Raw genomic sequence first — 23,925 nt, 5'->3', positions numbered from 1 at the left:
AAGGGTACGATTTTGTTCAAGTTTTCACTGCCCCGACTGTCACACGGGTGGCGGCACACTGAACGTCAATCAAGATTTGCGGAAAACGATAGGACAACTTGCGAGAGAGCTCGTCAAAGCGGACACCCTTTGGCCATGTGCCGTGCAAGCGTCCTTCACCGAGATTGCCGAGACATTAATCATCGTCACTATCATTTTCCATCGGGTAAGTTGTTGTATTTCTACCAAACCCTACAGAGTTGAGAGGTAAACTATTATTCTGTTTCAGGCAGGTGACAAGTGCATTTTCGTTCATCGCATTAAAACACGAAACAGACCGTTTTGAAGAGGCAAGCGCATTTGGGTTACTTTGTAAGCTTTCGGTTTTACGGATTATCTACATAGTCTGTCGATCGTGTGTTGAGTGGGACGACCACGGGTACAAGCTTCATCTGCATCGATACATTGGGGATGCTCATGTTTGCTGCGAGTGCATGCGGTATCTTCTCTGCGTGGGCACGATGGAATCGTTTGCACCATGTCGCACCGGGACCTTCGATGACCCGACAATGAGCGATTGGTTGTGTGTGTTTGCTAATGCGACGACCTGGAAGCGACTCCAACAGTACCTACCGAATCAGATGCTCCACTTACGAACCCATGACGTTTGGTCGTCATTCCGGGAGCCTTTCGCGACTTCGCGACTGCGACCCCCAACGTAGCAACTACAGGCAACCTAGGTAAGGCAGAGCATGGGATATGCATGTACTCGATTCTATTTCCCTCCTTTCTATAGACACCGTTTTGGGGGAGCAAGACGTCTTCTTCGCACACAATGCGGATCGGGTGGATTTAACCTTTTTTTTTTTTAGGTACGTATAATTTGTGATATTTTTTCGGACAATTACAACCTACAATAATATCTCACACAGAGCTCGCCTTCGGTTTCAGTCGAGAGTTAATACCTCCGAGGTTACGTCCTACGATTCAGTTACTGCGATGCGCCCGCCAGTGCGCCTAAATGGGCCAACCTCTCTCGGATGTCTATGATTAAGCGATAGCGATCTTCGGCCTCGATCTGTCGTTTGGGGAATTCGTTCGCGTGAAGACTCACACTTGATCGCTTGGTCGATAGAAGCACCAGCCTCTGGTAAATGCTTCACTGCAGGTAAGGAAACGGGAAGGGCGGCGATTAGTGTGTTTCGTGTTTCAAACACCTTCTATTTTCCTGCTCCTTCACGTGGGTCATGCTTCGTCCTTCGTTTTGCTCGTGTCCCGTATTCTTCGAATGGATAAATCTGGAAAAAGCAGCCAAATGAAGCTACGACCTGTTGCAAAATTCCTGCCTTTACACGGTAGAATAGGCCGTGTGGGTGTGTGTGTGTGTGTGTCTGGCACAGTCCCACTGAGTGTTGAAGATGAATTCGTGTACGACCGAACGGTTTTGCATACCAGTGGAAACGGTTTTGCGATTCGAAGCCGGCAAGGCGAAAGAGCGTAATTAGTGGTAGAAGAATTTTTCCGATGCTGATGAATTTACTGCGATAAGAATAGCGCCAGTCGGAAATGAGGGCCTCGAGTGTTGGGTACAGTAAGTAAGACACGCTGCCGTCTGTGATTGTTTGAACGTTTCGTGGATCGATGGTGGTGGGTGCCCTTGATGCTAGGCGCCTTAATTCAGGCACGATCAACTGATGATGATGATGATGATGATCATGACGAGGAGGGGAATGATGAAGATGACGATGATACTGGCGATGCTGACTATCCAATTATAAGCCCTTTTCATACGGACCCTAATCAAGACAGCAATCGTTCGTTCTCGGGAACTCGGAATGTTTGTTCCGAAATCGTGGCGTATAGGTGGAAAGGAAATCAACGAAAGGAAGATGACATAGGGAAGAAAGAATGATCGCAGGCTGAAGATGCAATGGGAAAAAATCAGCTCAGAACGAAATAAAACAACGGAAATCATGTGATCGATAATTGGTCAACAATTTTATGTCGCTCAGAATTGCGCGACCTGACTATTTATGGACGCACACATAACTGTGCTTGGAAAAGGTTGTACGACGGAAGGGCGGAAGGAAAATAACGATAGGATGGCCCTACAGTGGTCGAAATAATGCACGGTGACACACTGCTTGCTTAATGTACCACTGGCAGCGTTCCTGACAGAAGCTGCCCTTTTGGCTCGGTTCCCAAGTCGCAACCAATTTGAATGTGAATTTGAAAGGCAACGCGGAACAAATCGGACTGCAGATAACTAGCGGATGGTGAATTAAAGCTGCAACAAGCACACCGTACGAAAGGATTGCAAAAGCGTCGCATCCGCAGCAATCTATAAGCAATTAATTAAATAAAATTATCCTATCCAGACAGGACGTATATGGTAAAAAATAGTTCGCGAACTTGCGATGGTACGGAGGAACGTAAGTTAAGCAGCGTGAGAGCGTGGTCAATACCATTTTGCCAGCGACCGCGATCGGACAATGTTTGGCGCACACATCGAAAGGTTAGCTTTTGCGGCTGAATAGAAGACATCAACCCACCCACGAAACGACGATCGGAGAGACGGGGGCCCCGTAGCGTTTTGGTTTCGTGCAATGCAATTAGGGAAACAATGGCTAATAAACGTATATAATTAGTGCACTTTCGCGCAACACTATCGGACGCAGCTGCTGAGAAGATAAATGGATAAAATAACATACACTCACAAACAAGCTTGATTAGAAAGAGGAGAAAGAAGCTGGTTTATATTCCAACATCCTTAAAAGGGAGCGATTGTTACAGCGCGACTGTTAGCGTATCCGTGGCTAACTGATTGGAAAATAGAACCCGGGATAAAGTCCGCACAACGCATTCCAGACCGTTCTTATGTCATTCAGGCTTATACACTGTGTCATCCGTTCCAAAAGAAAAAAGGCTTTTAATTAACAGCTAATCTGATACCATCACGCGGATACAGATCATTGAATAGGGCGCATAGTGTTTGAAATATAGTTACTCCTCATGTTTCGGAGACAGCATCACAGGGTCATTTTATTTACCAAGAGCTTCTGAGGGTGCTTGCTACTAGAAATGAGCATGAAGATTACTTTTTTTTTAATTTTGTTTAATTTATGATTCTCATTTTCGTGATGTATCACCTGCTTGCCGGAATGTTAAAACGGGTGCTTACGATCTCGGTAAAACATCAAACAGAAGAGAACTGGCGGGAATGGTGTATGGAACAGTGTCCCATGTCATTTACGTGACACTCAAACCTGATTTTAAGAAGATAAAAAGACAAAAAAATGCCGCACCACCACTACCGGTCTCTTCCACAGATGTGCTGCGGTGTAGAGTGATTACCTTTTCATAAGCCCGGTGCAACTACGCGAAACTTAACCCGGATGGGGAGATAAATAATCTGCCAATGGAAAGCAACGGTTTGGAGATATTCCAACGCTAATGGAGTGGCGTCCAGTTCGGATGAGAAGCAGTTCAATAGCATGCCGCAGTGTTTTTCTTCCCTTCGCGTGTATCCGCATTCTACTCCCCCCAAGTGTCAGCCATATTGTTCGTCTGGATTGCACGATCCACGTTTTGGATCCTTCATCGGAGGGGGGGAAAAACTTTCCGCTGGTACAGCGGTCCCTTGACGCGGCAGTGCGCCATAAGAAAATCATCAAACCACTTAATAAACCTACTAATTTACAAACCACTTCACTCGCAGTGAATGTTCGAAACGTGCATCCACCTTGAGGCGGCGTTGTAAAAAGGCGGACGAAACAGCAACGTCATAAATCGCACGATTGAACGAGCGCGTATGGGGAGGCCACCCTCGGCTCTAAGTAGGTGCCGGTTCGGAAATGGGGTCCTTCCCGATCGACGAGACGCTGCTTTTGTTGGCAGTGGGTGTCCGAAACTGCGAAACAAAACCAGCCCCAACCAATAGCCACGACACGAAAGCATCTTCTGCTAACGTTTGCCAACCACTACCGCTGCTAGTAAAAATGCGTTGCTACAAACGATCTACAAATAGCACAATCAAACCGGAAAAATGTTCCACTCACCTCGAGCCGTTCGCGATAGTCCGAAGAATTAGGCTCGTTATGGAGAGCGGGCGGTAGCAAATCGTGAAGGTGCGAAGTAATCCAACACACACCGAAAAAAAAAACCTGCTTTCCGAATGTGCAGAAAAAGCATCGTTTCTTTGGTCGTAGGACAACGTTCGCATACGGCACACGGCGTCGATCGAACGATTAAAACCAGGGTACTGTTAAGTAGCATAAATTCCAATCAGATCCACATCGGGCCGGGGAAGCGCATGGTACGGTGCCCGAGCGGTACCCGTTTTGCCAATAAACCGAACTCCAACATTCGCATTCCGGGTTGGGTGGCCAGCTGTGGTCCTCTGGTAAGGTGCTCCAATTACACACAGCACGCTGGGCAGATTTAACATTTCCGGGAGCGGTACTACATTCAAATTTGTGGGGCGTATCGAATTGTTCTTGTCAGAGTATTTGGTGGGAGGGCGCTCACGAGCTGAAGCCGTTGGAAAATTAACAGTAGTGTTGGGTTTTGTCGTAAATTGTTGCTCAACATTCCAGCGACAACCGGCGAGGTGGCTTGTAATTTAATACGCCAACACTTTTCGATCATTTGCGAGTTAGTTTCTACCGTACAAGATTTAACAAATAAACTAAAGGTACGGTGTGGAGAGAATATATGTAATGTTTACCATCTTTGCCCTCCTCATCATCTCAATGTGGTCTGTTTGTTCGCTAAACTATCCGAAAGCGAAAGTCGGGTCTATTGCATTGTTAGGATGGTAGATAATTGGAGGTAGCGAAGAGTGTGGTGTTTTTTTTTCTTCAGATTGAAGTTCTGCTTTTTTACCAAGGCTAGCATATAATTGTGACGGGATAGAGAAATAAAACTAAAAAAAATAGCGCATCAATCAACAAGTGTACGCATGCACAATGGGCCACAATTACCATCAAACAACGACGCGCTTTGTTGTGGAGTGAGAAGGGAGTGGGCATGTGTAAGGTAGGCAAAAACTATCCAACGCTCTTCCGGACCATTTAACTCGCTGTTGCAAACCTCCCTCACAGCCCTAGCAGCATCCGATCGTGTGTCAGGGGCGGAAACAATGAATGAAATTTCATGTGCGGGAGCCTTTTTGGATGGGTTTGGATTTTTTTGTAAGTTGTTGGAAGATAGTTTTGAGTTTTTTTTTTCTGGGAGGTGGCGTTAGTCCGCCGGCTGCGAAGTCTGCTTATTGTTTGTTGTTTTTCGGTGGTGCACGCATTTCACTTTTCACCGTTGATTGGCAGTATGAATGATGATCGTGATGATGGCCGAATGTGGCGGTTCTCGCGCCTTGAAGATGACCGCGAAAGATCCATTTTATCGCGCACCAATCGAGTGCTGCGCGCGAAAGATCGCACGCCCTTTTCCGCCGCGCCGCGAATGCACCACCGGCAAAGAATGGGACGCCATTGAAAAGCGATCGTTCGCGGATGGAAATGTTGGGGGTGGTGGTGGTGGTGGTTCATCGTTACGATCCGAAAATGATTTTATTTAATTCGATAATGATATTTATCAAGTGCCCGATCATGGTGAAACTGTGTCGGTACCGGAACCGAAATCAAATGCGGGAGAAAACCATCCGCTGGCCGATGGCTTCTTGTTTCGGTTCAAGTTCTTTTCCGACCCTTGTACTTTGGCCACCTTGCTGGATTTGACCGTGCGAGCATAAACTCGCCAGGGCAGCAGCACGCTGCCGGTGAACACAATAGCGGAAGTGGTTGCAATCGTGACTGTTTAGAGTAGGCAAAATAAAGCAGACACAAATAGTGTATCGTGCCACCCCGATGCTTGAACTCCGGGATGATTGGGTCATCGGGGGATGGAAGCAGATTAAATCAACACCGTGTTAGAGCGCGGCTGCGGGTGAAAGTGTTGCCCAGTTCGCGTGTTGCGGTTTAACTTAGCTTATGGAATTCCTTCGACTTCATGCGATCTGCACCGTGTAATCAACTCGTAGAAGAGGATTGATATGGAATTTAGAGCCGAATTGTGATCCGATAAACTCATATCTTTACTGTCACTCATCCACCGACACGCGGGCGCACACAATCACTGTTCTCGTAGATTACAACCTATCGGTAGCGTGCTGATGATAAGCTGTCCGAAATTGAGCTGCAACAAACGGTGTGCGTGACTTTCCTTTCCTGCCCAACTGACCAGATGTCGGCAAACTTCGCGCGGAAAGGAGCACAACAAACGCATCGAAACGCACGATGCACTATCCTCACGCAGGCATGGGTTCTCGTAAAGATGGGTTTGTTTCCGGCAATGCCCTATGCCATTTGTAAGAAAGTGTTACTAGCCATCATCGCGTATACCTGCGGGGGATTGATGGCTTGATTTTCGTCCAACTTGAAGGGGTCTTATTTTGGATGGTGTCTTTGTTATTAAAGCGTAGATCTAACAGGACTTGACAATTTCAACCACTTTAGAATAGGTGTAAAAACAACTCAACATAAACCCTTCACACAACGATTTAGGGCGATAAAGAAGGTGTCACGATCACGACACTAATTTTTTGATTTGAGAAAGTGACAATATACATGGACACAGCGTTTAAGTAATCATGGATCAAAAGGGTAGCAAGCAAAACCTTTTTCAATGAAGTGAATTTTATTCCTACAGATGTTTGATTTGTTGGAAGATTTTTCTGTATTATTATATTGCGCCAATATAAATTTATATATATTGATAAGATTTATAATAAATAAATGTAACTTTTTCCATCCCGTTCATTGGCATCGACAGTAATATACGTAAGAACGTTTTGCAGTATGTAAGTAATTGTATTGTTTTCATAATAAAACACATTTCTCCGTTCGATCCGAAGCTATTAGATGATCTTTAAATGCGCGAGTTGATATGAATGGCCAAAACACCGTCGTACGCATTGGATGGTAGGACAATCTGGGCGCGTCCATCACCACCGACTGTGATCGAGTTGCCGGTACATGCTCCATTTAAAAGATCACCAGAAATCACATCGCAGTACGTTCCTGCCGGCAGACATGTCTGCAGGTTCTGATTTAAGTCAAACGGTTCCAGATTGAAGGCGATGAAGCCACGGGAGCCTCGGCAGAACGCCATCTGGTAGTTACCATTGTCCCACCAGTCGTTAATCTGCGTGCCAGCGACAGCATTGCGAAAACCTATCATATTGTAAATCTGACGCCATCGGTGTTCGCATACCCATCCCGAACCGCACGAGTTGTCCGGATTGAACGTCGGAGATAGCAAGTTACCGTTGGCATCTTGTGGGGGGCCTTGCTCTGAATCGCTGAACGAGAACGAACTCATAACGCGTACAATTCCGAATGGATGTGCCAACATGAAGGCCGTGGCCATTTTGTAATTTCTCGGAACCTTGTAGGTAAGCACGTTCGAACCACCACCGCCATGGCCGCGCTGATTGTCGTGGTTGTCAATGAAGACGAGTGCGAGATGCGATGGCAGAAATCCCCAACCGGTGCCCCAGTTCGTCAGGTGCCGAAAAGGATTGCTTCCACGGAAAACACGTCCAATCTCAGCCGAATGGCGAAACTCGGTGATCGTTCCCAGGTGCGTGTACTCTTCACGCGTAACTGCCTCACCGCCCAGATCGATCACCTCCTGCGTGATGAAGGGACGAGCGTTCGGTGGGAAGCCGTGCGACGTGGGCAGATTGTTCATACGACTGTAGATGGCCTGTAGATCTCCGGGCCACATGTGCTTGACGGCGTCTACACGGAAGCCGGCAACGCCAAGACCGATCAGATGATTCATTAGTTCCACAATCTTATCGCGTACCCATGGGACACCCTGGTTCAAATCGGGCAAACTGACCAATTGACAGTTACGAACCATGATGGGATCGTTATAGTTGGTAATTAGACAGGGCGGGTTGAAGTCCGTCACACTGAATGGTACGCCGGGGAACGCGAAATTTGGCCGGTTAGCTGTACTGCCAGCAGTACCACCTTCTCCGACCAGATCAGCCATGTGGTTAATAACCAAATCCACATAGATGCGTACACCGACATCGTTACAGCGACGGACCATACTAGCAAACTGAGCTTCCGTTCCAGAACGTGTCTCCAGGCGGTAGGACATCGGTTGATACCGTTCCCACCATGGCCTTTGAAAGCTTCCCCCAATGACAGCGTTCTCCGTCGGTGGCGACACTTGCACACCGGCGTATCCGCGCGGCGCTAGAAAGTTCTCGCATTCAGCAGCAATGTCGTCCCATTTCCACTCGAAAAGATGCACAATACCACTCCGGTCAGCCCATTGATGGGTGTTGAACTGGGCTGTGGCTAGTGTGGCACACAGGGCTAGCAGCACTACGGCAACACGCATTGCCACTACGTTTTACTACACTTTGATGATTTTATTACACTGTGTGACTGGTTGAGGCGTTTTTAAATACTTCCAACTCCGTGTAGCAGTTGACTCTGGATTAATATATCGTTAATGATAAGATAAAGAAATGGATTACATTCCGATTAGCCGGTCAGTTTCCATGTTCAGATTTTTCTAGCAAATTTCGTCAAATCAGTGGCAAAAAAACCCACAACCATAATATTGCGATAAAAATGAGCGAATCGGCTTTGTAGATACACAACTTCTTCATCAATGAAAGATAACATAGATAAGATAAGAAATGTTACACGTTTTCTTTCACAGATGGATCTATTCGAATAGGCACTAAGAGCAAAACGCCAAAACGTGATATGAAAAAAGGTGTAACATTTTAAATTTATCTTAATCACGCATTCGAAGTGTGTGTAACAAGTAACAAGGAAACCCGTGTTACGCACACTAAATTATTGCTTAAAATTATTTAACATTTATCATTACAACAAGTCTAACTTCCCAGAACGATCGACAAAATAAAAGTTTAACAACTCAATCAGACCGTTCTCACAAAAAAAAACAGCTGTCGTCAGAAAGTTGCGAAGATGAAATACAAAATTTGTAAAAAGTGAAAAATAAAAGAAAAATATAACAGATACAAATTATTTCCCATATTAGACGAGAGCATTTTCTGCCCTCTGACGCTAGTCATATTGTAACAATCTGAGTATGAAATAAAAATGATCAATCAAATCAATTAAATTAATTACTCTAAACACACAAACCGCATTTAAATGAAAATAACTTCTACTTTATCGGCCAATAAACCTCAAGTGGCCTGCCGGTTCTTACTTTCTGTGACTTTATTTACACGCAGCTGGTTAGTCAGTGCTGCGTACGGAGTATTGGTCTGGATGGAATTCTGGACCGAGCGAAGACCGGTGATGCTACCAATACACCACCGGGCCTTCATTGATTCATTCAGGATGTTAACGTCAGGGATTACCGTACTATAACCAAAACCGATGACAGAAACAACCCTCGTTGCGTAAACCAAACAGAACATAAAACCTCGTACCACACTGAGCACAACTGTGGTGTGTTAAAAAAATACCTTATTGATGTGTCGATCGGATTTGAAACGGTTCGAAATGCGTGTATCATGTTATAATAATTGCAGATCATATGGGCATATGTTTTATTGAAATTTGTACTTTTATTCCGTCCAGTTCATTAGTGGAGTGCAAATAATACACTTAAGTGGTCAGGGATCCTTACAATCGGGACTGGAAAATAAATAACGAGAAAGAATTATTACCAACTGTGCTGGTAAAATGTGTTGCACAAGAGTTCATATACTCTCGAGGATACTCACATTGGCGTGAATGGCCAGGACACCATCGTCGGCGTTGGCGCTAATGAAGATATTGGCACGACCATCTCCACCAACAGTGACGCTAGCACCAGTGCAGCTGCTTCCAGACTTGCTACCCGAGATCACGTCGCAGTACGTGCCCGCCGGTAGGCAGGTCTGCAGATTTTGATTCAAATCATGGCCCTCCAGATTGAACGCGACGAAACCACGTCCACCGCGGCAAAAAGCGATCTGGTTACCACCATTGTCCCACCAGTCGTTCAACGAGGTACCGGATACAGCATTGCGGAAGCCAACCATGTTATAGATTTGGCGCCACCGATGCTCACAAGCCCAGCCACCACCGCATGAGTCGTCGGCGTTAATGATCGGGGAGCTTAGGTTGCCATCACCGTCAGATGGCGGTCCTTGGTCACCGTCATTGAAGAAGAACGAGCTCATGACACGAGGAATACCGTAGGGATGGGCCAACATGAAAGCGGTTGCCATCTTGTAGTTCTTGGGCACCTTGTGCGTCAGGACTTCTTCGCCACCCGCACCATGGCCGCGCTGATTATCGTGGTTATCAACAAAAACGAGACCCAAATGAGAAGGCAAGAAGCCCCACTCGGGACCCCAGTTATAAAGCCACCGGAGCTGGTTGTGGCCTCGGAACGCACGTCCAATCTCAGCCGAGAATCGGAACTCAGTAACCGTACCCAGATGGGTGTATTCGTTCTTACCGATAGCCTCACCGCCCAGATCGATCACCTCCTGCGTGATGAAGGGACGAGCGTTCGGTGGGAAGCCGTGCGACGTTGGCAGATTGTTCATACGGCTGTAGATGGCCTGTAGATCTCCGGGCCACATGTGCTTGACGGCGTCCATCCTGAATCCAGCCACACCAAGACCGATCAAATGATTCATTAGATCCACAACTTTATCGCGTACCCATGGGACACCCTGGTTCAAATCAGGCAAACTGCCCAATTGACAGTTACGAACCATTATGGGATCATTATAGTTTGTAATAACACAGGGCGGATTGAAGTCCGTCACACTGAATGGTACGCCGGGAAACGAGAAGTTTGGCCGGTCGGCCGTGCTACCAGCAGTACCGCCCCATCCGGCTAGATCAGCCATGTGGTTGATAACCAAATCCACATAGATGCGTACACCGACTTCGTTACAGCGACGGACCATACTAGCAAACTGAGCTTCCGTTCCAGAACGCGTCTCCAGGCGGTAGGACATCGGTTGATACCGTTCCCACCAAGGTCGTCCACCAATGACAGCGTTCTCCGTCGGTGGCGACACTTGCACACCGGCGTATCCGTGCGGCGCTAGAAAGTTCTCGCATTCAGCAGCAATGTCGTCCCATTTCCACTCGAAAAGATGCACAATACCACTCCGGTCAGCCCATTGATGGGTGTTGAACTGGGCTGTGGCTAGTGTGGCACACAGGGCTAGCAGCACTACGGCAGCACGCATTGCACAACGTCTTGACTACACAAGCTTGTGATGTATTGTTGCCACTGTGTGATTGGTTGCATCGATATAAACTCTTGTCACTTCTTGTAGCAAATGGTCCTGAGCGGATGTGAAATTTGTGATAAGATAAAATACTGAATTAAATTTCGATTAGCGGAACAGATTAATGTTGAAATGCTTCTAGAAAAATTACCCAAATTCAGCAGCAAAAATTCCCCCTATTGTCATAATGCAATAAAAATTGGCTTTGTAGATAGCCTTTTTAATCACAAAGAAAGGGTAGGCCGTATTGATTATAATTAAAAGATACCTAAAGACTACCTAAGAAATATTTCACATTGGTTGCGAGACATTTGCTGTTCCGAACCGTGAAAGAGCACCTTATCTCCGGCGTACTTGGCCGTGTTGCCTCGTGCCACTAATCCGTCATCCAACAGATAATTTATTTATTTGGCGTGGTTGCTGTCGCAGTTTAGGTCCAAACCATCAGGGACTATATTTCATGTTACTTCCTCTATATTTGCAGTGAATGTCATCTTATATGCTAGTCTAGCAAATCTGCAGCGGCTGACCTTCTGTTATTTGTCATTATTTCTAGATTATAGTATATATCGTACCTTCAATTTTAACAACGCAAATTCATTCATTCTACGGATGGGATTATGTCCCGGTCCTGTCGTGTGCGGACTGGCGCCGATATTAATACTCATCTGAAAATCATCTAAGTATAATATAGACGTTAGGAAGGGACATTCATTGTTGAATAACCGAACAGTTAATACGTTGAAGATACGCACCCAGTGCGAAATAAATACCTTAAATGAACTAGACTAAAAAAAAAATATTAAAATTAAATTAAATTATTAAAACTAGGTGAGTAAGCATTCCATCAGAATTCGGTTAACGTTCAGCAAAAATTGATTCTTATTTTGCTTTTTTTTAGTTCAAGTGTCGATATGTAAACTGCACACTTATGTGTTGTCGAACCGAACGCTAATTTATTGGAAAGATATGCTTATTAATTTTTATCTTTTAAGTGTAAAGAATGTCAAACTTAGAGATTTTGAATGTGAGATATAATAATGCATGCACTTTTACCATGTATAACGATAACAAAAAAAGCTGTTAAGTGCAAACATAAAAAACACTGAGGTGACAATGGAAAAATCCTCTTTTTCAGAAAATTTACTTAAAAAAAACAAACCAGTTTTTATGTTCGAAGAGCACACAAAATAAGAACCATATTATCACAAAATATTGCAAAAAAATTGCATTATTCCTTATTTCTCCTTTTCATATCGTCAGGATCGGACAGTTCGTTTTACTAAGCTTTATGTTGTGGAATTGAAACAATATCATGCATAACATTTAGCTACGTTCAGCATGGAGATTGCTTTCCCGTTTTATATGCAACATACATTTACACCAACACCAGTAACGATATAAGTGGTCGCTGTTTATCAACAATTGAAGGAGCAATAATTACATATCTCATCCATCTCGTAGTTTGCATCGCGAAAGATTGGCATAGCAGGGGCATTTTTCGATGATTGACACTTGTCAAAAAAGAAAAAAAAAACAAAGGTTCGGCATGGTCCGGTGTCAGGAGGCAAAACTTTCTCCACCAATTATGGCATTGTTGTTGCATTTTCCGAAACGCTTTCGAACCTACGCTAGCATTGTGCTAAAGCATTCAGAGAGGATCAATTTTTTAAGGTTCGAGTCACACCATCCACCCTCGAACTTTTATTTGAAGGCATCCTATGTCCGGAAGGTGGGAACGCTTGATGAACAATTAAAGTACGATCTTCATGCGATACGTTGAACGTAGCCTCGGACGAGGGTAAACCATGTCTCCCGTTAATGGTTGATGTGCGCCTGCATCGTGTACTGTCCAGCTCAGTTCGGTGCCAGTTAAGAGGTAAGGTCAGTTTTAACCCAATTCACACGATTAATAGCGCGCGGTTGATTAAATCTCTGGAACCCTTCGAAAAGGAACGTACAAGTGAGCCGTTCCTCCTGTTTCCCGCTCCATGAAAACGCACCAGACGATCAATTGGCTGTTCAATTTTCGCATCCCTGAGCACGCTCCCACTGGAGGTAAGTAATGTGGCCGGATCCATCGATGTCGAACTGACTCAAGATCGCACAGTAGCAATCTTACTACTGACGCATGCCCAGAATCTGAGCCTGACGACTACTGTCGAGACAATGAGCCAACAACTTTTCATTCATTTACTGATGCTTTGTGTCTTGCTCTTTATTGATACCGATCTGTTTTTTTTTCATTCGATATCCACCACAGTACGGTATGCGCTGTCGAGGCAAAGAGGTGGGAATAAAAAACACAAACTTTAGTAGGACGTCCTTTCTTTTTGCTTTGGGCTAAGATATCGTTTCACAAGAGCAGCTGCAGGTAGCAGGTCTGCAAAGGATGGTAGACTTCACAGAAGCGCTGTGATTTGCATTTGACATTTAAATTATACACAGAATCCAAAACCTCGCGCTGCTCGGTTAACAATTCCCGACCCGTTCCAGAGCGAACCTAATGACTATTAGTCTATTTTTTTTATTGATCCTTGATCGGTTGCCCTTTAGAGCGTCGTAATAGAATTGGATATTGGATTTTTTTGTTTTTCTCACTGGGTTAAAGATCCTAAACACAATGTATAGCCAATGATAGTCGGTGAATGGAATAAGAATTGTTGGCATTAACTGTAAAACGCTATCACTTGCAAAAGTAAGGCGAATTACTTTCGGTTTTGAAGGCCACGGGTGGTCGTTCGTGAATCTTAAAACTGAGAATCAAACCGCCATACACAACAATTAGGCCATTAGAATTAGTGACCGTGTTAAGCAGATGTTGCGATATGATTTGAGACATAGTAATAAATTAGAATAAAAATAAAACAGATCTGGAAATCATGTGCGCGTGGGGTTACTTAAAATTTGTACTTTTATTTCGTCCAGTTCATTAGTGGAGTGCAAATATTACACTTAAGTTGTCAGGGATCTTTACAATCGGGACTGGAAAATAAATAACGAGAAAGAATTATTACCAACTGTGCTGGTAAAATGTGTTGCACAAGAGTTCATATACTCTCGAGGATACTCACATTGGCGTGAATGGCCAGGACACCATCGTCGGCGTTGGCGCTAATGAAGATATTGGCACGACCATCTCCACCAACAGTGACGCTAGCACCAGTGCAGCTGCTTCCAGACTTGCTACCCGAGATCACGTCGCAGTACGTGCCCGCCGGTAGGCAGGTCTGCAGATTTTGATTCAAATCATGGCCCTCCAGATTGAACGCGACGAAACCACGTCCACCGCGGCAAAAAGCGATCTGGTTACCACCATTGTCCCACCAGTCGTTCAACGAGGTACCGGATACAGCATTGCGGAAGCCAACCATGTTATAGATTTGGCGCCACCGATGCTCACAAGCCCAGCCACCACCGCATGAGTCGTCGGCGTTAATGATCGGGGAGCTTAAGTTGCCATCACCGTCAGATGGCGGTCCTTGGTCACCATCATTGAAGAAGAACGAGCTCATGACACGAGGAATACCGTAGGGATGGGCCAACATGAAAGCGTTTGCCATCTTGTAGTTCTTGGGCACCTTGTGCGTCAGGACTTCTTCGCCACCCGCACCATGGCCGCGCTGATTATCGTGGTTATCAACAAAAACGAGACCCAGATGAGAAGGCAAGAAGCCCCACTCGGGACCCCAGTTAACTAGCCAACGAAGCTGGTTGTGGCCTCGGAACGCACGTCCAATCTCAGCCGAGAATCGGAACTCAGTAACCGTACCCAGATGGGTGTATTCGGTCTTACTGATAGCCTCACCGCCCAGATCGATCACCTCCTGCGTGATGAAGGGACGAGCGTTCGGTGGGAAGCCGTGCGACGTTGGCAGATTGTTCATACGACTGTAGATGGCCTGTAGATCTCCGGGCCACATGTGCTTGACGGCGTCTACACGGAAGCCGGCAACACCGTAGTTGATCATTTTGTTCATCAGGTCAACAATCTTGTCACGCACCCAACTGTTGCCCTGGTTCAAATCCGGTAGTCCCACTAGCTGGCAGTTACGAACCATGATGGGATCGTTGTAGTTGGTAATCGAACACACTGGGTTGAAGTCGTTCGCGCCGTACGGCACAGCCGGGAACTCCATGGCCCCAGCGTTTGCAGTCGATCCACCAGTGCCCCCGTTCGTACTAATAGCGGCCATGTGATTAATGACCAGATCGACGTAGATGCGTACACCTACCGCGTTACAGCGGCTAACCATGTTCGCGAACTCCGCCTCACTGCCTGACCGGGTGTTTAGGTTATATGAGATGGGTTGGTAACGTTCCCACCATGGGCGGGGAGGGCTCCATACGACAGCGTTCTCAGTCGGTGGTGACACTTGCACACCGGCATAACCTTTCGGTGCGAGGAAAGTTTCGCACTCCCTGGCAATATCGTTCCACTTCCACTCGAACAGATGTACGATGCCGCTACGATCGCCCCACTGGTGCGTATCGAACTGGCCACTCACTGCCACGGCCAAAACCGTCAATAGCATGCACACAAAGGCGCGCATTTCGGTAGTGTCGTTGTCACTGTTTGTTTTGCAAAAGGTTTAAGCCGGTTGGAACAGAAGTCCAAACTGTAACGTATGCTAGCAACTTTGACAGCTTTTATACAATCGCTGGTACCAGCACACTGATAGCGATACCTTCTCCATTGAACCCAAGACCAGCACGATTGTATTCCGCTGGTTTCTTATCACCGCAAACCATAATATCAATCAACTCATTTACGCGATGTTCAAGTGTGTTCGTTTGCGTATTGGAACAGTTCCGACATATGTGTCGCTGTGACCTTGCCTTTCCTCACATTGGCGTCGATTCTCATGTTACACACAATTCATCCAGTAATATTTACAGCCATATCAATGTATGCGTCTTATCAGCTTCTCTGTCAGTCAGCAAAGAATTGAAGATCTTCGAGGAAGTGGCTGGCATGCTGTCGTTGGAATCTCGACCCTTAACTGATCGTGATTGGATTTAACGATTGTTTTAGGAAGATGCGTCCGACGTGCAGTCTGACAAATAACCTTTGCACGATTACGGATAGTCTAGAGAGGTGGGTAATACAAATTGTAATACCCTTCCCGTCCATTCCAATTTGATACCGATATTATGCTTCGATAAGATAAAAAACAGGCGCTGTTAATTGCTACCGTACCACACTGGAATCACTGGTTTTGGTCATAAAGTTAGTAGTCTTACTACCAAACCTAGTTATCTAGGTTTGTTTTATAGTAATCTTGATAAGCAGATCGATAAAAAATAGAATAATACTATCGAAGGGAATGCATCGTGTTGGTCCCACGACGTTCAAATCCCAATAGGGGGTAACAGTTGGGGGTAACCTATAGTACTACGAATGCCCTACTCTCTCTATCGGAGATGACGACATTTTCGGGAGCATTTAGCACGCCATTTAAGAATGATTGATCACGCTCCACAGAGGTGATTACGTTATCATTACTGGATCGGTGGTAAATATCATAAAATTGTGATTCGCGTAAAGAATGTTCGCTAGTCGTTGAGTGCATTGTGATACCCGCGATCCTAGGGCACGCGGGTTTCTAGAACATTTTCCAAACTTCGAATCTGTTAATAATAACGAAATAATACACGTAATGAAAAAAAAAAATTATAATTAATCTGCAAATGACATTAGATGCAATTCCGTGAAATAATTGTTGATAAATAGAAAAAATATCTTCAAAGCTTTATTTTTGCTCTTTTAGTTTAAAGCTTACCTTGATAAATCTAAAAATCAAGGTGAATACGCTTCAAAACAGTACCGCAGCCAGGAAATTAATAAAAAAACGGCATTTTCCGGTTACTGTAAAAATTGACTTACATAAAAAATACAATAATAACATTTTAGTCTAACATTACGACAACAAAGACAAAACTTCTTTTTTAGATAAACTAGTCAAAACCTCATTTGTATAAAGACTGTTATAAGAATGCTGGAGTTATAATAATATAAAACAATATTGCGCTACTCCTTTAACATGAAGGATTTTTGGTCCCGTGGAATTTTTTGGTGTGTGGAAGGGCAATTGAGGACTCACTTTAATGACAAACTCTACGAGCTGGAAGAATTACTCACTACCTTACAGTGAATTAGTATAGCCAGGTTTCGTCTTGTCGGTCATGAGAATGACTCCGAACGACCCAGTCCGTAAAGTCCTTTTAGGACGTCCATATGCACAGAGGAGGTGTGGTAGATCCAAATTGTGAAGGGATGGTGACGTTGATCCGTCATCAGAAAGACTGGGAAATTGATTGACGGACTACGGCGCTCGACCTTGAACGATTTAGACAATTCCTGCAGTAAGCTTAGGCCACGAAGCGGTTGTGGCACCTGATAAGTAAGTAAGTATGTACCATTCCTTACGCTAATATTATGCAGAAGCCTCATTTAATTTAATATAGAAAATGTTATTGCTTGCGGTCATTTTTTTTTGAACGCCAAAAACCATTTATAAAACGCAATACAATTTGGAATTATTGGTTCTTCTTGGCGAAACGACAATTTCATGCCATTGATGGTTTAATAGACTTATTTTACCACGCAGCAGAAAAGTCAGTCCTTGCTACGGTGGATTGGTCCGGATGGGATTTTAGACCGGTCCTGTCGTGTGAAGACCAACGCTGCTACCACCGCTGCAGTTAATTCTTCGTAATAATGAATAGATCGTTATAAAAATTGTATCAAATGAAGTGGATTACAAAATTATCTAAATAATAAACTAATACACCACCGTGAATGAGTAAATCTAATCAATTAACCTCATCCCCGGTGCATTTTTCTCATAACCCTCTCGAAAGGCAGACTTCAAAGCCGATGACCCTTGGTGATGACATAGTCTGCTCCGAGGTGAGAGTACAGGAAACATAATTGATCTCATTCGAAATACAACGATGGCACGAATCGTGAATATGTGTACGCAAGTTTTTTTTCCGTTTTGTGGGAAAATAAGGGGTTATCATCCATAAAGATGGATCGCACATTCGCTCGGTAAGTGATAAGCAATTCTTACCGAAGCAGAAATGCGAGTGGTGGAGGAGTGCGAAACGCAAACAACGGTAATCGTCGATGGCGGCACACGTCGGGGGAAATCGAAATCGAACGATACCCATATCGGGTATTGGACGGATGAGTCGCCGATAAACTTTCGATAATCGTTTCAATTAGCGACGAAAAAGGAAGAAATTAAAGAGTGCACTCCGCGTCACACAAGGTCCGCGTGAACACTCGGCATGTCGCCGGGGGTTTCCGTGCACCAACAACGATTCCGTGTTCTGCTTGCCAGAGCGCAAAACAAACAAAAACTGTTGCTGCATACTGGTCATGTTTGGGTCGGCTTGGTAATGTTTTCGGTGAGTGGTTCCCGCGTGATTTCCCAGACCAACTAACGGGAAGATGTACAGTCTTTTTTCCTCTTTCGTAGGCGGAGACGCGTATTGTGACACACAGATCGTGACGACTGGAATCACATATTCAGTCCCCTTTACTCTTGTGCAGCATTCACGACAGACAGGCGGAATCGAGGACGTCCAATCGTTCGCGGGGCACCTCAACGCGATGTTGCCTGCTGATGACCGTTTGGTGCAGCGACTAATGGTGGACGCATGCGTCGATGGGCATCAGTATTGTATCACAAAGGTAAGGTGGTTTCTTATTTACCGCCATGCAAAATGCAATTAATTGTGCTTTGCTTTTTCCTACACTCCCAGGCTCAATCGTCAGAATGCGATTCCACCCGTTCAAGCATGGAAATGGGCAGGAGGATTCTTAATTTCCGATTATGCTACAAATTGACCTCTGTGTTCAGCAAACTAATCGATCATTTGAAGTGTGCGTGTGGCAGATCTGTGACCACCTGTGGCCATCTGTGGTTGTAAAAAGCCACCAACGCGTACACGATGCAGATGATGAACAAACGTGCAGTTCCTTTACCGATCATTCTGCAGTACAGTCTGCAAATAATCCATAGAGCTCCGCACGCTTGAACAAGTAAATGGATCTTTCTCCATTAGCGTACGGTTCGTTCGGGTTGAAGATGCACCGATACCGATCGAGATTATTGTATAGCAAATAATAATTAAATTAATTAGTTATTAAATTATAGACTTCGCGTGCGCCTACTGCAGAGTGCGTAGAATGGCGGTTTAGCGCGTCTGGACGAAGCGCAAGCGAGGCTCCACGGCTCATCGTTTGTTGCACTAGCATAGCATCTTGTCTGAAGTTGGAAACCAAGTAACTCTCTGAGTAACAGGACCAGCAAGTTACTCGCTAGCAAAATCAATGCAATGAGAAAGCTCCGTTCGACGTCAACTCTGTTCGATTGATCGTAACAACACCAGTAAACACATAGACCATGAAAACGTTCCACACCCACGAATGGATGGACACACGGAAATGAAATGAATTTTCCATTCGTTATTAGTTTAGTGGAAGATCTAGAGCCGTACTGTTTCAATTCTACATGACGCAACATCAGACAGCAGAGAATAAGTTTAAGCAAACCCATTTACGAATGCACAACAGCAACATGCAGCTTCAACGATAGTTAAACAGACAGAAGTGTAGCATCATCGTCGTAATCGTCATCAGCCATCGATAAGCTAATGTAGGAGTTGCAATGCTTCGAGCAAAGAAGAATATTCAGTTATTCAGTCAGCCAGTCGGTCTGTCAGTCAGTCAGTCAGTCAGTCATTCAGTCAGCCAGCCAATCCAGTTAAGGTTCTTCCCCGGGCTCGTCCCCTAATTGGATTAATAATAGAGGCCTGGGGGCGTGTGCCGATGCCTGCCCAGTGTTCTAATTATTTTAATTTTCAATTGTCTGACTCTTTTTATTTTGCTACCGCACAAACCATGCAGTTTCAGCTCTATTGATTAGGCTTTGGATCGAGAAATGTGGGATACACATCTATTGCTTCATGTGCGTGCGATTATGGGCACTGTTCGATGTGATTAATTCGGAATAGCAGTAGTATCGGTTTGGCACTTACAAGTTACATGCATGCAACGAAAAACCACTACTGTTACTACTACTGTGAAAAGGGTCGATGAAGCTGTTGTGATGCGATGTGATTGTTAGGGATTGAAAGTGTGTCATCGAAGCTTCTGTTACTTACCGAACGATCGCATATGATCTTCTGAATGGTTCGGAGGTTATACAAATGAAGCAATAAAATGATTATTAATTTCCTTCGGCACAAAAGCTACCGTCCGATGAATACAAAAATCAGAAACCGATTTCTAGCATTGATCATAAAGCGCAGAAACTATTGTGCCGTAAATATCTACAAGATCTCGTGACGCTACCAACAGTGAAAGTCGCTTCTGTACAGGAATGTCTTTCATTTTCCGATTCCCACAACGAGAAGACGTACGTGCGAGGTTGGGATTTTCGCACAAAGGAATATTTATTTCTTGCTTGGACAAAATTTGTACCTTAACTAATTCGGCCTGGCCGTTCTTTTTTAATTAAAAAAACCATAACCAACGGAACTGGTAAATATTGACAACGATTTTTTAAACGTGTTCTTTTGCATTCCGCGTTTCGCGTTATAAATGCGAACAACAGTTAAACATTTCTTCTAAGCATTTACAAATTCTTATTCTCATCGCTAAACAAGCGATTAGTGGTGGACGTATTTTTTTTCCCAAACTGCAGCTCTGCTACAGTGCGCCAACCTGTGTCCGCTAATATAATTGCAATTAAGAAAACGTTTCGATAGTTGTACTCCTCTTCCAACTGTTACACCGCGCTTCTGACGTATGGTTCCAATTGAAAGCGTATAATTTATTTCTTCTTTCAATTTTACCGATTGTTCCCAAGACTCCACTACGAATATTTCCATCCAGTGCGGATCGCGGACGATGGCAGATTCCAGCCACGATCTTTTCGCGATGAGTCATACTAGTATGTTTCTGGGCGATTCTCGGCTAGCTTGGTATAGGAGGAATAGAAGTAAAAAAGGCATGTCTGTGATTTATCGTTTCCACTCGAACGGCAAACGTTCCTGAAGACGTCACCATCATTGGTGGCTGTAGCGAGTTTAGCAGCATCTGCGCATTGCAGCGCAAACGTGATTTTTTTATTAACTAACTTTTACTACCATTGCACCAGACGAGCTTGCACTTGGAATGAACGATTTGATCGAACGAAGTGCAAGTGATTTAGTGGACCATGGGCTGCGATTGCATTTTCTACTATCGTAAAGTTGAACTTGAGGGCAAAAACAGTGCCCGCTGGAAAATTGCACACAATAAAGAACAAGAAATCGCACAGCTTTTCTAATTTGGATCAGTGAAACAAGGATTAGAGAAATTGTGCCAGTGTCAATTAAGTTCCTTAGCGACGCTGTACAGAAACGTCAGATACCTGCTGGTTTAATCAAGGAGGAATAGCTTTCGCTGACTGCGGGATCATCACCCACTGGGAATGATCGTATTTTCTGCAATCGATCCGTTGACATTGCTTTGAAGTTTTTTCATCGTATATTTTTTCTTACTGCTGCTAGCACCCAACTAATGAGAGGGTAACACAGCTTTATTGCTACAGTGAATTGGTGAGCTATGGAAAACGACAGTACCGACACCGATGTAGGTTTGTAGCTTGTAGCTTATAGATGTAGGTTCAAGTTTGATTTAAGATAATACATGTTTACGACTAGCTGGACAACGTCGTAAATAATATGAAATGTATGCTAACTATATAATAACTAAAAACATATTCAATTAAATATACAACTAATCACTACCCTCAAACCATCAAAATCAGATCCATATTCACAATGCGATATAGTTATTGATAAAGTGCCAATATAAAGAAAATGACACCAACGAACTTCGCATCGATAAATTCTTGATTATTATTGACGAAAGATTGAGCCATACTATGTTCGTTTAGTCCAAGAATTCCATTAGGCTGTTTTTGAAAAATTACAATGTAAAAATGTTCAAGATCATGACTGAAGCCGCTATATGATCAAAATGTTCTGACTATCTGATATGGATACAAAACCCAGGTCAAACTAGAATTTTGAATTGTAACTAATATCGTCGATTCCAATTTGTCTCGTGAATGTTGTTTTCCTGTTAATGATTTGCTCTATCCACTTTTGTGATTCTGAGTTCTCTTAACCATGTGTCATGTTAAGCAATCGAACAAATCCAAACGTTCGACAGCATCGTAAAATTGCTTGCATACGGCAGACCTGTGCGGTTGGCAATCAAGATTGTATTACAAACTTGAAGACAGCCATTTCCCGATGCTTCCTTTCGTATCGAAACTTGTGCTCGGGTGCTAAAAGCTTGACTTATCTTATCAAACTATACGCGCCATGGGGCGGTGACAAGGCAGCTTTAGGCTAGACATGCTGACCAAGGGATGATGAAGACACGGATCGAAGTTTCACAAAGGCGATCGAAACGTATCAAATGTGGATCGAAGTACGGCGCTAAAGCAATGCTTGACATTGGAAACCTATTTGCGCCTTGTGCAATAGATCTGCGTTTCATCGCTCGTAGCAAAAGGCATGCACACAGACTCGTTTTGTCACCAGCACCGATGGCGCCTAGGCACCGATCCTGCTAGAAAATTGGTTTGATAGGAAAACTGTAGGAAGGAAAGGAAATGGCAAGTGTTAATTTCAATTTATTCTCTAGCAATCGTTAAACATGCTGTTTTCATCGGTTGCTTTTTTCCCGACAAAGACATGATTTTACGCTTGTGCCAAGGTGATCGTGTTGCTGATTCGTTCGGATCTAGTGAATGAAGTAGAAGTGATCGCCTCACTCGCACGTCCGCAGCTTTTCGAGTTGTAGCAAAATGAAAGGAAACACGAAGGCGGCTATTAAGCTCGTTGTATTGCGATGCTAATAATATTAATAACAAGAGTAATTTATAAATGTTTCGATATAAACAACGACAGACGATAGGAATTGCTTTCCAGTGGATGGCAACGAGCTAGATCATATCATTTGTCCTCGTTCATCCTTATACTTGTTTGGAATCATTGGTAACATGATACCAAATACGGGAGAGGGGTGTGTTTTACATCAAAATAATTGATGAAATACTTGATGTCACAAAGAGTCAACAATAACAACAGCAACTAAATATTCACTATTGTTGTTATTATTATTTTACTATACTAGCGCAGTTGCGCAGACTTTTTGGCGAATTGCTAAATTGGGGTTAGAAACTATGAACTGTAGCTAAATTTGCCATATAATTAGTTTCCCTTGGGCTTATTTTTATAGAAATCAGAAAATCAATGTTGAATTTGAAGCAGAAAGATGAAAAAATTGTGTATATCTTCCACACGTGTGTTCTGATAATAGCCAGACCATACCACAAGTAAAGCTTTAGTTTAACTTAAGTTTTAAGCTGAAGCTTTTACTCTCTTTTACTTCTTTTTCGGTCAAATAATTCCGGTTCAGACCAGCTAGCAATATTGTCAAGTTTCGGTTTTCAGCTGCTTTAGTTAGGAAATTAATCTAATGCTTTTTTATAGGCTTAACTTGGCTTACCATTTGTATGGCAAGCTGTAAGCGGAAAAGCCTGAATGGGATAAAAAAAAATGTATCATTTTAG

The 23,925-nt window shown here is 44.1% G+C and overlaps 3 protein-coding genes across 3 annotated transcripts; all 3 read right to left on the bottom strand.

Moving 5' to 3' along the window:
* Nucleotides 1–6,903: 6,903 nt before the first annotated feature.
* On the bottom strand, nucleotides 6,904–8,394 carry LOC128719563 (alpha-amylase 1-like). The gene has a single exon (XM_053813188.1). The coding sequence runs from the start codon at nucleotides 8,392–8,394 to the stop codon at nucleotides 6,904–6,906; it is 1,491 nt and encodes a 496-aa protein (XP_053669163.1).
* Nucleotides 8,395–9,742: 1,348 nt separating this feature from the next.
* LOC128718060 (alpha-amylase 1-like) lies at nucleotides 9,743–11,236 on the bottom strand. Its single transcript, XM_053811734.1, has one exon. It carries the CDS (start codon nucleotides 11,234–11,236, stop codon nucleotides 9,743–9,745), a length of 1,494 nt encoding a protein of 497 aa, XP_053667709.1.
* Nucleotides 11,237–14,328: 3,092 nt separating this feature from the next.
* LOC128718059 (alpha-amylase B-like) lies at nucleotides 14,329–15,831 on the bottom strand. Its single transcript, XM_053811733.1, has one exon. The coding sequence runs from the start codon at nucleotides 15,829–15,831 to the stop codon at nucleotides 14,329–14,331; it is 1,503 nt and encodes a 500-aa protein (XP_053667708.1).
* Between the last annotated feature and the right edge of the window lie 8,094 nt (nucleotides 15,832–23,925).

Source organism: Anopheles marshallii, chromosome 2 (genome assembly GCF_943734725.1).
Source record: "Anopheles marshallii chromosome 2, idAnoMarsDA_429_01, whole genome shotgun sequence".
In the NCBI taxonomy this organism is placed as follows: domain Eukaryota; kingdom Metazoa; phylum Arthropoda; class Insecta; order Diptera; family Culicidae; genus Anopheles; species Anopheles marshallii.
The sequence above is the reverse complement of the archived record's forward strand: the minus strand, read 5'-3'. Positions and strand labels throughout refer to the sequence as shown.